The sequence below is a fragment of the Taudactylus pleione genome, unplaced genomic scaffold, assembly GCF_031769625.1.
Source record: "Taudactylus pleione unplaced genomic scaffold, aTauple2 ptg000366l, whole genome shotgun sequence".
Lineage (NCBI taxonomy): Eukaryota > Metazoa > Chordata > Amphibia > Anura > Myobatrachidae > Taudactylus > Taudactylus pleione.
This window is the reverse complement of record NW_028284767.1, coordinates 988065-1002483: the sequence shown is the minus strand read 5'-3', so window position 1 is coordinate 1002483 and position 14419 is coordinate 988065. Positions and strand designations below refer to the sequence as shown.

Sequence of the window (14419 nt, the reverse complement as noted above, 5' to 3'; positions counted from 1 at the left end):
TGCTCTACACTTTCACTCTGGCCTGTTTCAGAAGTGGATGTTAACTGCACGCAATGTTGATGTTTGCACACTTAAGCAATTATTTGCTACTGTAGAACCCTTTATACACAAAAAATAAAAAAACTTACCTGAATCTCCGCTCCTGCCCTGACCGCAGCCGTCTGCTCCTCTCTACACTATGGGAGAGACGCAGTGGGGGGAGCCGGAAGGTGGAGCTCATGAGTGAGCTCTAGCCGGCTCCCTCCGCTCTAGCCGGCTCCCTCCACAGATGCAACAGCCATTGGATGCTATAACAAACAGCAGGCTGCCGTTCGGCCTCGAAGCGGTATCGGAGTCAGGTGGGGAACACCTGAACAGCGTTCAGGTGGATATGGATCCCCGATGTTCGGAGCGGTTCCAATTTTACAGAATCCGAACCGCTCATCCCTAATTTTAACTGTCTACAGTTTGATTATCAACCTTATGCTTTGTCTATATTTTACATATTTGACATTTTGACTGTCAGCATTTTGACCCTGCCACCATTTCAACCTGTCTATATGTTAATTGTGCACATTTTGTCCATGTCTTCATTATGGGCCTGTTTCAGACCCAATCGAAAGGTTGCGTTCGCATGCAGCCAGCTGTTGCGAAAATATGCTAATGAACCCATATGCAATGTAACCGCAGCACAATAAGTAGACACCCAAAACTACATAATGCCACCTACTTCCCCTTACATAGGTCCTCGCAAGACAGCGAAAACATCGGTAACATCAAGAACCATCAGACCCACACGCACAGTTGTGGTTGACCTGACCCTACCGCAAACACTGCTAATCTTTGTGTGTAGCTTGATGTTAGGATGTGTATGCCGTCGCTGGGCTTTAATTCTGGACGCCCCTGTAATGGCATTGAAATGCACAAACATGCCATGTTCCTTATACACATATACCATGGTAGAGCCCCTCCAGGGCTGTCTTAACAGCAGTGCAGGCCCCTGGGCAAAGCAATGCACTGGGGCCCCTATTAAACAATTCTCTGCCGTGGATGCAAACAAACAATTGATAGACTGCGCTAGTGCCTCACAGCAGACAGACAATGAAAAAATTGCATCTTTAATTAATATTTTATGTAAATATTAGTATACACATATAATAGATAAATTATCCCTAAATGGAATTCCTAGAAAGGTATAATCCTAAAAGACATATATTATACACAATAACAATAATACATGTAAATAAAACAACCGGTGGGAAGTGATTTCCAATCCCCTGTATTACAGGGCGCCAAAGCCCCTTTCCAGATCCAATGGTAAATGGCTGTACACAATAGTTACTGTTTGCAACAGTATGAATAATGTTCCCAGTAATGTGACACTGTGTTGCAAACTGATAGTAATGGCAACACTTGTGTAAACCACAGTACATGTAGGCTAAACTTCATATAGAAGAAGCGCTAGTTATCAGTCTGTACTGGAGCAACAGTTGTATGAGAGCTCAACAGTACTCACGATCCTCTTATAATCCAAGCCACTGTGACAATGATGACAATGCAGCCTCCATGGCTGCCAGCAATGTATCCAGAGATGGAACGGAGTGAATGTCCCGACAGGGTCTCCTTCTCTATGGACCGCTCCGGCGGTTAGCTGTATGAGGCGTCAGTGACTGTGGTAGCTCGCTCGGGAGATGGATAAGGGGCTGGCCTCTGATTGGCACTGCTAGTCCCGTAGCTCAATGGAACTGCCTCCCTCATGGAGGAGGAAGAAGCAGCAAACAAAAAGTCTTGTACTGCAGCAACCACTGGGGGATGGGATCACTCCACCAACAAGCACAACCGTGCCCTCAATGCGTTTCTCCGCACTAGGCGGCTTCTCCAAGAGGCGGATGTGATGCTATTGGTGGGGGATTTCTCTGTCGGGGATGGGATGCTATTGGTGGAGGCTGTGCCGGGGTGAGGTGGGGGGTGTTGGCTATCGACAGAAAAACAGAAGTTCTTTACAGGAAAAAAACACAAATCACAGTCTGAACATGTACAGTACAACACATTTTGAACAAAATGTTAGCATACATTATATTCTACATTTCCAGTGGAAGACAGGAATAAATGCAATTTTTACAAAAAATGTACTGAAACACAGATAACATACAGTAGCACTTGCTGGAATGAATAATGCGAATATGCCATAAACATACACATCTAAGGCCATAAGATGCAGAGTGCATCGCAGTGAGAACCATGTAATGCAGAGGCGCCATATAATGCAGATAGCATCGCTGTGATGGCCCCATATCATAGAGAGCATTTCAATGAGCGCCATTTAATGCAGAGAGCACCGCAGTGAGCACCATAAAATGCAGAGAGCACCACAGTGAGCACCAAATATCGCAGAGAACATCAGTGACCATACATAAATTATTAAACACCCCCAACACACACACAAAATGAATACACCCCTCCCCCATATACACACTACATTAATACACCACCCCACTGCAGGCAGTAAAACACACTTCAACTCACCACCTCCCCTCCCAGAAAAAAAGCAAATACACCCATCCCCATTGCATACAAATACCACCCCCTAGATGACACTAGCACTTACCTGGAAGAGGATGTGTGGTCCCTGCTAGGGCTGGGCTCCATGGCATAGGAATGGAGAGGAGTCAGGACTCTGGAGAGACTATGACAGAGGGCAAAAGAAGAGACTGGAGAGGAAGGGGCGGGGACCCGGTGTTAGGGGAAGAGAACCTGGTGTTAGGGGGCAGGGTCTCGGGCAGGGAAAGAAGTATGCATGTAAAATAGACAGAGGAAAGGGTGGGGGGAGGGGCTGGGCCTCATGCAGTCTAGTGAGTGACAGACTGTTCAGGTAGAGACAGAGCGAGGATAAGAAGGGGAGTGCCATACAAACTCGGCACCTCCTTCTTCAGTATGGGCCGTACGGTCCCCAGCCAGCCACAGCACAGACTCAGAGTACTGTAATAATGAGTCAGTTTGACTCCTCATTAGTACTGCCCTTAATTGTCACGGGCGATAGCTCCACGACCCCTGCCGCTGAGTCGTGGCATGTCTCTAATGCATTTCAAATGCCCTAGGCATTTTCCGTGAACACCTAGGGCCGACTCTGGTGGCAGCTATGTGCTGGGGGGGGGGGGTAGGGGTGCTATCTGACATGGGTCGTTGGAATCCTGGGGCCCTTGGGCAACTGGCCTTTTAGCCTATAGGTAGAGATGGCCCTGAGCCCCTCCACTTCATTCTTCCTTCTCATCATTCCTCCTCCTCTTCCTCATTCCTTCTTCTCATCATTACTCCTACTCCTCCTCCTCCTTCTCATCATTATTATAATCATTCCTCATCCTCATCCCTCCTTCTCATCATTGCTCCTCCTCATCCCTCCTTCTCATCATTGCTCCTCCTCATACCTAATTCTCATTATTCCTCCTTCTCATCCCATATCATCATTATTATTTTAATCATTCTTCCTCCTCATCCCTCCTTCTCATCATTGCTCCTCCTCATCCCTAATTCTCATCATTCCTCCTTCTCATCATTCCTCCTAATTCCTCCTTCTTATTGCCCCCCCCTCCCAGCAGTCACTGGAATGCTGCTTCTAGAGTATATAAGTCTCTAAAATACCTTCTGTTGTTGTCACTCTGTCTACTATTGGGTGTTACATTGGCCTCCCCTACCAGACATTTGACTACAAATAATGTTGTGTAACCTTGCTAATTTTTGTGTTGATCCAGCCTACAGTTTTTTGGTCCAGCATATGTGATGCCACTTTTTAATTTTTTCCAGGCCATTTTAAGTTCCCCATTCCATCTTTCCCTAAGGTGAGGTGGATACAACTCCCTGGTGATTATTTACTGTAGAAGGGAGAGGCTTTGCATTTTCAAAGTGCGGATCACCTCTTACTAGCACCCCTAGTGTTAGAACATGTGTGTACATGATCTAACATAGATGACTTAGCAATAACATGCTCTAGCAATCAAAAAAGTGACAATTAAAACAGAGTATAAACAAATAAAATAATATTAAATAAATAACCCCCGCCCCCCAAAATCTAAACTAATATATGGTATTCCAATAAACCTTTTAATTATTAATTAAATGAAGTGTTTATTTTATCTATTATGCATTTGTGCATTTGGTAAACTTTTCTTATTTTGTAATGTATAAAAATGGATATGTACTTGGTTATATTGCCTTATTAAAGCCCTATCTGTTCAATACATATAACATTAAATCAGTTAAGCTACTGTAGATTAAAAAATAAACATTAATACCTGGCAAAATTTAAGTAGCATGAAACTGTATAAAACAGCGGACCTATCTGAGATTTATGAGAAGAGAAACAAATCCTTACGCACTTATACAGTATAACAATGCTAGTATTGTAAACAGTAGTAAATCAATCTATGAAGACCATAATAATGAAGCATACTAATTAGAGTTACTGTGTGAAAGCCTACGGTAGTATGAGTCTAAAATCTGGGTCCAATCACCCAGTGCAGTATGACAAACTGTGCTGGGAGTTTGGGTCTTCGGACACCTACAAAAGGAGAAGGGCCACATTTCTCCTTATCCACTCAGAGCCAATAGGCCCTATTGAGGGGAAAAAGGAATCTTCGGGACCCCTTTGCTGAAGCTAGAGGGTCCCCTTGATGTCCACAACCCCCAGAGCCAAAAGGCCCCATTGGGGGCAAGGGTCTACAGGTTTCCCTTCACCACAAAGTTTGGGATCACCCCTTTCTCCCCAGGGTTGGCCGAAGCTTCCCCCTGGGGAATGGATTCTCTAGCTGTCCACAGAAGGATAGAGCCTCAGATGACTTTGGGCGAGGGCGGTCCATAAGGGTCTACACACAAAACCCCACAAACATGAAAAAACACACACAGTGTGTTTGCCAAAACAGTGAAGGTGCAAAAATAAATAAGCCCCAGCTTTTCAGCCTGGATATAAATTATTAACCTTGTCCCAGCCATAAGGCTAGGGCAAAAGAAAATGGAGCTACCTGAAAAGAAAGTGCAAAGTGCCGTCCTCAGTGCAGTGGTGCGGTTCATCACCAGTGACCTTTCAAGCTCCACTGACTCAGGCAGCACAAGGGGCACATAGCACCTCAGGCTTCAAGCAGCCGGCCTCTTGACCAGGGGACCAGGTGGTAACCCATCGTCTACTGGGGGCGCCTTTAAGCCCCACAGCGTACATCTACACCTGATCTTAGCCAAAAGGCAAGATTCTAAAAGGAAGAGTTTACTACTATAGAACATTTTTTTTTACAACCAAACTGCTTTTTCATGTTACAGTGTGTATATGTATGGGGGCTAATCAGTGGTTGTTATATTAACATAGTGAAAAAACCTCCCCAGCCAGTCATGGACTAGTCTAACAAGGAAATTGGCCAAAGAGGAGGAATTATTACTGGTTACAGAGGGCTCCTGTTGCCCAGTGATGTTTTAGAGCAGGGGTATTCAACATGCAGCCTTCCAACTTTTGTAGAACTACACATCCCAGAATGGCTTGCCACCATTTTGGCATCTCCAAATAGCAAAATTGTGGCAGTACATGCTGGGATGTATGGTTCCACAGCAGCTGGAGGGCCGCATGTTGAATACCCATGATTTAGAGCAGAGTGGGCAATAAGCTGCTCCCCAGCTATTGTAGAACTACACATCCAAGCATGCCCTGGCACAGTTTTGCTATTTCGCCATCTTGAAACTGGAATGTGTAGTTTAACAGCAACTGGAGGGCTTCTTATTGCCCATCCCTGATTTAGAGTGTAGAGTATATCAACTGTTATATGTATAAATATGTAGGAAACATAATGTGTATCTTAAATTTTAATAGTATCAAATCTACATTCATATCTTTATATACTGAACTTAATTCTTCTTGATTTTCCTCAGATTATCTACACAGTGAGAAATCCTAGGGATGTCATTGCATCTTTATTCCATTTCACCAAGATTCTCAAACTATTTTCAGAAGTTGAACAGTTCCAGGAATTCCTAGATGACTTTTTGCAGGGGAATGGTGAGGCATTTGAAATTCAGTCTGTACATCACTTGCTAATAAAATTGTACAAAATAAATAAACAACAGTAATAAGAAAAAAACTTAATTTTTGAGTCAAAGACACATTTACATTTTTAGAAAGATTACCATAAAAATGGTCGCTATGTTATGTCACAAAAATGTCCCCATTTGCTTGGCCAAGTCCCACTATACTATTGCTCGCCATCTTCTCATGGCACCCTGCTAACATGCTCCAATGAGTGGAGATTGCACATATTTGGAAGCCACCTTGACAATATCATACATAATTAATGGTGAAATTAGAATTATTTTAGGAGAAAAGATGGAAAGCTGAAACTAAGCTCACAAATATATTTTATATATATAATTATGCCTCTGACAGCTTACTGGTCTAGATGCAAGGCTACTGTAGATGTGCCCGGACCCCCATGTTTTGGTTTTGTCAAAACCACCCTCAAGTGTTTTGGTTTGGATTCGATCTTGGTTTTGGATTTCTGTAAAATTTATAAATATAGCTTAAATCACATAATTTGGAACTGTTTACATGCAATCCAAAACCAGAGATTCAGTTTTTAAATCCAAGTTCTGAACAAAGAGCAGACCCGAGCCAGGACTCTGTTCTACTTGGAATCCCAAAACTGATCCAAACCGGGACTTGGTTTGACTTGTAACCTCAAAGTTTGGGTGTTTTGTTTTTCAGGAAAACTGAACCGCACATCTCTAATGGCTACTGGGATGAAAACTGCTTTTAGCTCCACCTACTGGTTACTTATTTTTTTTTGGGTAGTTCTGGTTTCTCAAGAGTTTAATTTATTTATTAATATTTAATTATAGTGTTCAATTTTGTTAAAGAAACTGCACAATTGCTTTACTTTCAGCTATGTATGGCTCTTGGTTTGAACACGTCAAAGGCTGGATGCAAATGAAGGATGACAGCAGATTCTTCTTTATCACATATGAGGAGCTCCTGCAGGTATGGTCAGGCTATACCCAAACTGTCCCCACTGATACACAGGACATATATATGTTCCCTCAGCATTCCTCCAGGTACACTATTTGAGCATAACAACTACAAAGCTTCCTTCTAAAATATATGCTATCAAGGACTATAATTAAAATATCCGGACAACTAGTCCAAGCAGCATTAAAGCATATAACTTGAAGTCTTGTACAAATATTTAACCATTAATATTAAATAAGAAAAAGCTCTATTAAATGCTATACACAAGAATGATTTAATACTATATTTTAAAATTCTATTTATAATTTTATACGATATTTAGGTATTAAGTTATTGATTTTAAATAAAAGGAAATAAAAGTAAAATTGTAATCATTTTAATAATAAATTTTGTCTTACAAGAGTGCACCCCAAAAAAGAGTGTCTTTTTTCTTCCCCTAAATCAGTGGCTCACAAACTTTTTCGAATCATGGCTCCATAGTATCAGCATTTTTTCTATGGCACCCATGCATCAAAAGTTTCTTAATGAGAAATTCAGCAAAAATTAAATTAAGTAAATTGAGCTTATATGTCACCCGTAGGTTATGTGGTGGTTGAAAGGGTTGCACTTCTTTTTGATAGGCAAAACCAGTGCTAATGGCTGCCAATCACACTGACTAAAATCATTTTATTGGGTGCTGGATCACCAACCAGAGGCACTCCTGCAAGTGCCCTGAGGCACCGGTTTGGGAACCACTGACCTAAATCATTGAATTGATATACTAACTCAGGGGAGCACCACCAGTGAATACTATAATTGTGTAAACAGTTGAATTTTTTTTACATACTGGTATTCAGATATCTCTAGAAAGATTTAAGGGTCCTGTGTGAATATCCCACCAATTTTTTTGTATTTACTCCAGGTACCCTTGTTTCCCCCCCACACACCAAAAATATACTAGTAAGTTAATTGGCTGCTGGTAAAAATCTACCCTAGTGCAAGGTTGTATGTGTGTGTCATTGTGGTGGGGAATATAGATTGTAAGCTCCACTGGGGCAGGGACTGATGTGAATGGACAAATATTCTCTGTAAAGCGCTGTGGAATATATGCGTGCACTACAGGGGCATATCTATAATGGGTGCAGGGTGTGCAGGGCACACAGGCCCCCGGGTCCAGTGGGCCCCGCACTGCACACCCTGCACCCATATTATTTAAAACTCACCTGTCCGTCGTCCCGCGTCAGGTGTCAGCGCTGCACAGAACACCAGAAAATAGCTGCCGCTGCCATTTTTCCAGCGTTCTGCGCATACATGCTTGCGCAGTAGACTCTGGGCACACTCTAGTGCCCACAGTCTACTGCTTTTGCAGTGGCCAGCCAGCCGTGTTAGTCGGCTGCCAGGGAGAGAGGATGGGGCCCTGCACGGGGAATGCACACGGGTACCCTCCTAAGTTTGAATGTGTTCGTATTTCAGGAAAACTGAACCGCACATCTTTTGTAAAACCAATGGGCTGCACAGCTTTCTGCTTGCAGATGCACAAACCCCAGCATTGGCCCAATGGATTCTGACATTAGCATAAGGTTTCCACGGCTGACTGCAACTACAGCCACTTTGCGTGTGACACAGAATCAGCCACTAGAACTGTGCTTAGCATGGCAGGGAGGCAGGAAATCTCAAGCTTGATGTAAAATCCCACCTTCCCAATTTTCCTTATTTCATTTTATTAAATAAAGTGTTCCATACAGTGAAAAATTCCTTTCAAAATATGCTCTTCCAGCTTCATTTCGTTTAAAAAATCTTGTTCAGGTGATGAAATTCTTCAAAACTATGCACAACATTGCAACTAAAATCTGGTAGATGATAAAAATCACTCTCTTCACTGTTGCTAAACAGGTACAATTATCTCCACATATTGTGTCCGGTTCTCTGTAGAAAATGATGAGCTATAATATAGGTACACACTGAACAATGGACCTCATTCAGAGTCGGTCGAAGCGGCCGCACTGTCGTACGGAAAAAGGGTCAGGATATTCAAATGATTCCCTCACATGTGCCATGACGCTACTTTGTTAATTATGCACTCCCATAATCCGTATGCACTCCCATAAAACGTCGTTCGCATAATGAGGCACGCCTGCGTTCGGATCTCTACTCCCCCGTTTTCAAGCACCTTCCCCCTGTTACCACCCACAAACGCCTCCATCTGTCACTCAAACTACCGACCTGGCTGTGTTCAAGGAGAGAGAAATTTCTGATCGTATCGGCTAGTTTGCGCACGTGCATTGCGAACTTTACGCATGCGCAGTATAGCGAACATCGGTGGCGTACGACCGTGCGGCCGCTTCGACCGACTCTGAATGAGGTCCATTGTGTACCCAGACGATATATCGGCCCGATGGGCAAACATATCGGATCCTGGATACACATCAGAATGATGTAATGAACGATGGAATGATCACTTGTTTCGTCCTTCACTACACTACATGGCACCACGTGCAACATCGTCAGGTTTGATGTGCGACCGTGAGAGTGCTCGTATCGTGCATACACAAAGCACAATATGGAGGATTTGTCTTTTCGATTTGGCCAAATCGGCACAATATCGCTCCAATGTGTATCCAGTAGGGGTGTGCACCGGCCACTTTTCGTGTTTTGTGTTTTGGTTTTGGATCTGGATCTTTCTTCGTGTTTTGGATCTGGATTGGTTTTGCCAAAACCACCCTTCCGTGTTTTGGGTTCTGGGTTTTGTGTTTTGGATCTGGATTTTTTTTTTTAAAAAGCATAAAAACAGCTAAAATCACAGAATTTGTTGGTTTCTCTGCTCCTATGCTATTATTAACCTCAATAACCTTAATTTCCACTCATTTCCAGTCTATTCTGAACACCTCACACCTCACAATAGTGTTTTCATGTCCAAAAGGTTGCACCGAGGTAGCTGGATGACTATGCTAAGCGACACGAGTGGGCGGCACAAACACGTGACCCATCTAGGAGTGACACTGCAGTGGCAGACAGGATGGCAGTTAGAAAAACTAGGCCCCAAACTGTACATAATGCAAAGAAAAAAAAGAAGTGCAAGATGGAATTGTCCTTGGGCCCTCCCACCCACCCTTATGTTGTATAAACAGGACATGCACACTTTAACAAATCAATCATTTCAGCGCCAGGGTCTGCCACACAACTGTGGCTGAAATGATTGGTTCGTTTGGGCCCCCACAAAACAAGCTGGCAATTAATGTGTCCCTGCACAAACTGGCTCTACGGAGGCAAGATGTCATCCTCATCCTCCTCATCCACCGATTCCTCACCCTCTTCAGTGTGTACATCCTCATCCTCACAGAGTATTAATTCATCCCTGCTGGAACCACAGGTCCCTCTGTACGTTCTGGAGGCTGGTCTCCCTGGAAGAGTTGATAATTCATTTTATGAACATCATCTTCTCCACATTTTGTGGAAGCAACCTCCTACGCCTTTCGCTGACAAGGTTCCCGGCTGCACTAAACACTCTTTCGGAGTACACACTGGAGGGGGGGCAGCTCAGGTAAAATAGAGCCAGTTTGTACAGGGACCTCCAAATTGCTTCTTTTTCCTGCCAGTACAGGTACGGACTGTCTGACATGCCTACTTGGATGCTGTCACCGATGTAATCCTTTAACAGACAGACGTACGCTTGTCGCTGCTGCTTTGAGGATTCAAGTGCGGCTACAGCCCACACAATTCACAAAGACAGAAAAAAAAAAGAATATTTTTATTGTTTGTGGAGCTACTTTGAGGGTTACACCACCCTTTAACAGACAGACGCACGCTTGTCGCTGCTGCTTTAAGGATGCAGGTGCGGCTACAGCCCACACATTTCACAAAGACCGAAAAAAAAAGAACAATATTTTAATTGTTTGTGTAGAACACTTTGAGGGTGTCACCACCCATTAACAGACAGACGCACGCTTGTCGCTGCTGCTTTAAGGATGCAGGTGCGGCTACAGCCCACACATTTCACAAAGACCGAAAAAAAAAGAACAATATTTTAATTGTTTGTGTAGAACACTTTGAGGGTGTCACCACCCTTTAGCAGACAGACGCACGCTTGTCGCTGCTGCTTTAAGGATGCAGGTGCGGCTACAGCCCACACATTTCACAAAGACCAAAAAAAAAAGAACAATATTTTAATTGTTTGTGTAGCACACTTTGAGGGTGTCACCACCCTTTAACAGACAGACGCACGCTTGTCGCTGCTGCTTTAAGGATGCAGGTGCGGCTACAGCCCACACAATTCACAAAGACAGAAAAAAAAAGAACAATATTTTAATTGTTTGTGTAGCACACTTTGAGGGTGTCACCACCCTTTAACAGACAGACGCACGCTTGTCGCTGCTGCTTTAAGGATGCAGGTGCGGCTACAGCCCACACATTTCACAAAGACAGAAAAAAAAAGAACAATATTTTAATTGTTTGTGTAGCACACTTTGAGGGTGTCACCACCCTTTAACAGACAGACGCACGCTTGTCGCTGCTGCTTTAAGGATGCAGGTGCGGCTACAGCCCACACATTTCACAAAGACCAAAAAAAAAAGAACAATATTTTAATTGTGTAGCACACTTTAAGGGTGTCACCACCCTTTAACAGACAGACGCACGCTTGTCGCTGCTGCTTTAAGGATGCAGGTGCGGCTACAGCCCACACAATTCACAAAGACAGAAAAAAAAAGAACAATATTTTAATTGTTTGTGTAGCACACTTTGAGGGTGTCACCACCCTTTAACAGACAGACGCACGCTTGTCGCTGCTGCTTTGAGGATGCAGGTGGAATCTAGACGGGATTTGGAACCGAGGACACACTACCTCCATCAATTGTCTAAATCCCACTGCACTAATGTCGGATACCGGATGCACGTCTAACACCAACATAGCAGTCAAGGCCTCAGTTATACGTTTTGCTTCAGGATGACTGCTGTCGTACTTCATCCTCATCGCTAGGGACTGTTGGAGGGTCAATTGTTTAGTAAAAGTAGTGATGTTCCTACTTCCTCTCTGGGATGATGAACAACTCCCAGCAGCAGCAACAGCACTAGGAGGAAGTGGTTCTTGATCTTTCCCTATTTTATTTTTATCGGAGAAAGTTTGGTCCTCCATTTATGTTATATTGATATATATACGTGCGGCTAAAGCGCACACAAACACAGAAAATATTATTTTATTTTTGCTGGAGAGTAGTGCACTTTGTGGGTTACACCACCCTTTAAGAAATGAGCCAGCCGGCTCTTTACTTATGGGACACAGGCGCACGCTTGGCGCTGCTCCTTTGTTGATGCACGTGCAGCCACAGTGCACACAATTCACAAACACAGAAAATAATTTTTTTTTTGGTTTGGACTGGAGTGTACTTTCGGGGGTTACAGCACCCTTAACGGTCAAGCCAGCCGGCCCTTTACTTATGACACAGGCGCACGCTTGGCACTACTTTGTTGATGCACGTGCGGCTACTGCGCACACAATTCACAAACACAGAAAATAAATTTTTTTTTGGTTTGGACTGGAGTGTACTTTCGGGGGTTACAGCACCCTTAACGGTCAAGCCAGCCGGCCCTTTACTTATGACACAGGCGCACGCTTGGCACTACTTTGTTGATGCACGTGCGGCTACTGCGCACACAATTCACAAACACAGAAAATAATTTTTTTTTTGGTTTGGACTGGAGTGTACTTTCGGGGGTTACAGCACCCTTAACGGTCAAGCCAGCCGGCCCTTTACTTATGACACAGGCGCACGCTTGGCACTACTTTGTTGATGCACGTGCGGCTACTGCGCACACAATTCACAAACACAGAAAATAAATTTTTTTTTGGTTTGGACTGGAGTGTACTTTCGGGGGTTACAGCACCCTTAACGGTCAAGCCAGCCGGCCCTTTACTTATGACACAGGCGCACGCTTGGCACTACTTTGTTGATGCACGTGCGGCTACTGCGCACACAATTCACAAACACAGAAAATAATTTTTTTTTTGGTTTGGACTGGAGTGTACTTTCGGGGGTTACAGCACCCTTAACGGTCAAGCCAGCCGGCCCTTTACTTATGACACAGGCGCACGCTTGGCACTACTTTGTTGATGCACGTGCGGCTACTGCGCACACAATTCACAAACACAGAAAATAATTTTTTTTTTGGTTTGGACTGGAGTGTACTTTCGGGGGTTACAGCACCCTTAACGGTCAAGCCAGCCGGCCCTTTACTTATGACACAGGCGCACGCTTGGCACTACTTTGTTGATGCACGTGCGGCTACTGCGCACACAATTCACAAACACAGAAAATAATTTTTTTTTTGGTTTGGACTGGAGTGTACTTTCGGGGGTTACAGCACCCTTAACGGTCAAGCCAGCCGGCCCTTTACTTATGACACAGGCGCACGCTTGGCACTACTTTGTTGATGCACGTGCGGCTACTGCGCACACAATTCACAAACACAGAAAATAATTTTTTTTTTGGTTTGGACTGGAGTGTACTTTGGGGGTTACAGCACCCTTTAATGGTCAAGCCAGCCGGCCCTTTACTTATGACACAGGCGCACGCTTGGCACTACTTTGTTGATGCACATGCAGCTACTGCGCACACAATTCACAAACACAGAAAATAATTTTTTTTTTGGTTTGGACTGGAGTGTACTTTGGGGGTTACAGCACCCTTTAACGGTCAAGCCAGCCGGCCCTTTACTTATGACACAGGCGCACGCTTGGCACTACTTTGTTGATGCACGTGCGGCTACTGCGCACACAATTCACAAACACAGAAAATTATTTTTTTTTTGGTTTGGACTGGAGTGTACTTTCGGGGGTTACAGCACCCTTAACGGTCAAGCCAGCCGGCCCTTTACTTATGACACAGGCGCACGCTTGGCACTACTTTGTTGATGCACGTGCGGCTACTGTGCACACAATTCACAAACACAGAAAATATATTATTTTTTTAGCACTTGGGGGGAGCACCCCTGATGGACAGAGCACCCCCTGGACAACACTACAGCACTCCTTTAGGACTGGGACACTGCACAGGACTTTGGAGTGGACACAGCCCCTATGGAGAACTGACTGCACAACACAGTCCAGCCAGCCCCTATGGACTTTGAAGTAGTGGACACAGCCCCTATTAACAACAGCAGCACAGCACAACACAGCCAGCCCCTATGGACTTTGAAGTAGTGGACAACAGCAGCACTACACTACACTACACAGCCCTAACTCCCACCCTCCCTCTTCACTGTCCACAGCCGAGTGAGAAAATGGCGCCGACGTGGGTACCTTATATAGGATCCAAAACCCGCGAGACTCGGAAGGCGGGATGATGACGTTTTGCCTCGATTTCAGAATCCGAGTCAGGCGGGAAAAGTCGAGCCTGACTCGGATCGGACTCGGATCGGGGGGGCTCGGGGGGGTTCGGATTTCAGAAATCCGAACCCGCTCACCCCTAG

General features: G+C 44.4%; 1 protein-coding gene across 1 annotated transcript in view; it reads left to right on the top strand.

The window, feature by feature from the left end:
• The window catches only part of LOC148508414 (sulfotransferase 2B1-like), an 80668-nt gene that overhangs the window by 45189 nt on the left and 21060 nt on the right, over positions 1–14419 (top strand). The window contains exons 4-5 of the mRNA XM_088444465.1: positions 5887–6013; positions 6894–6988. Of these exons, the coding sequence (XP_088300591.1) occupies positions 5887–6013; positions 6894–6988 (222 nt within the window). The remainder of the gene's footprint in view (positions 1–5886; positions 6014–6893; positions 6989–14419) is intronic.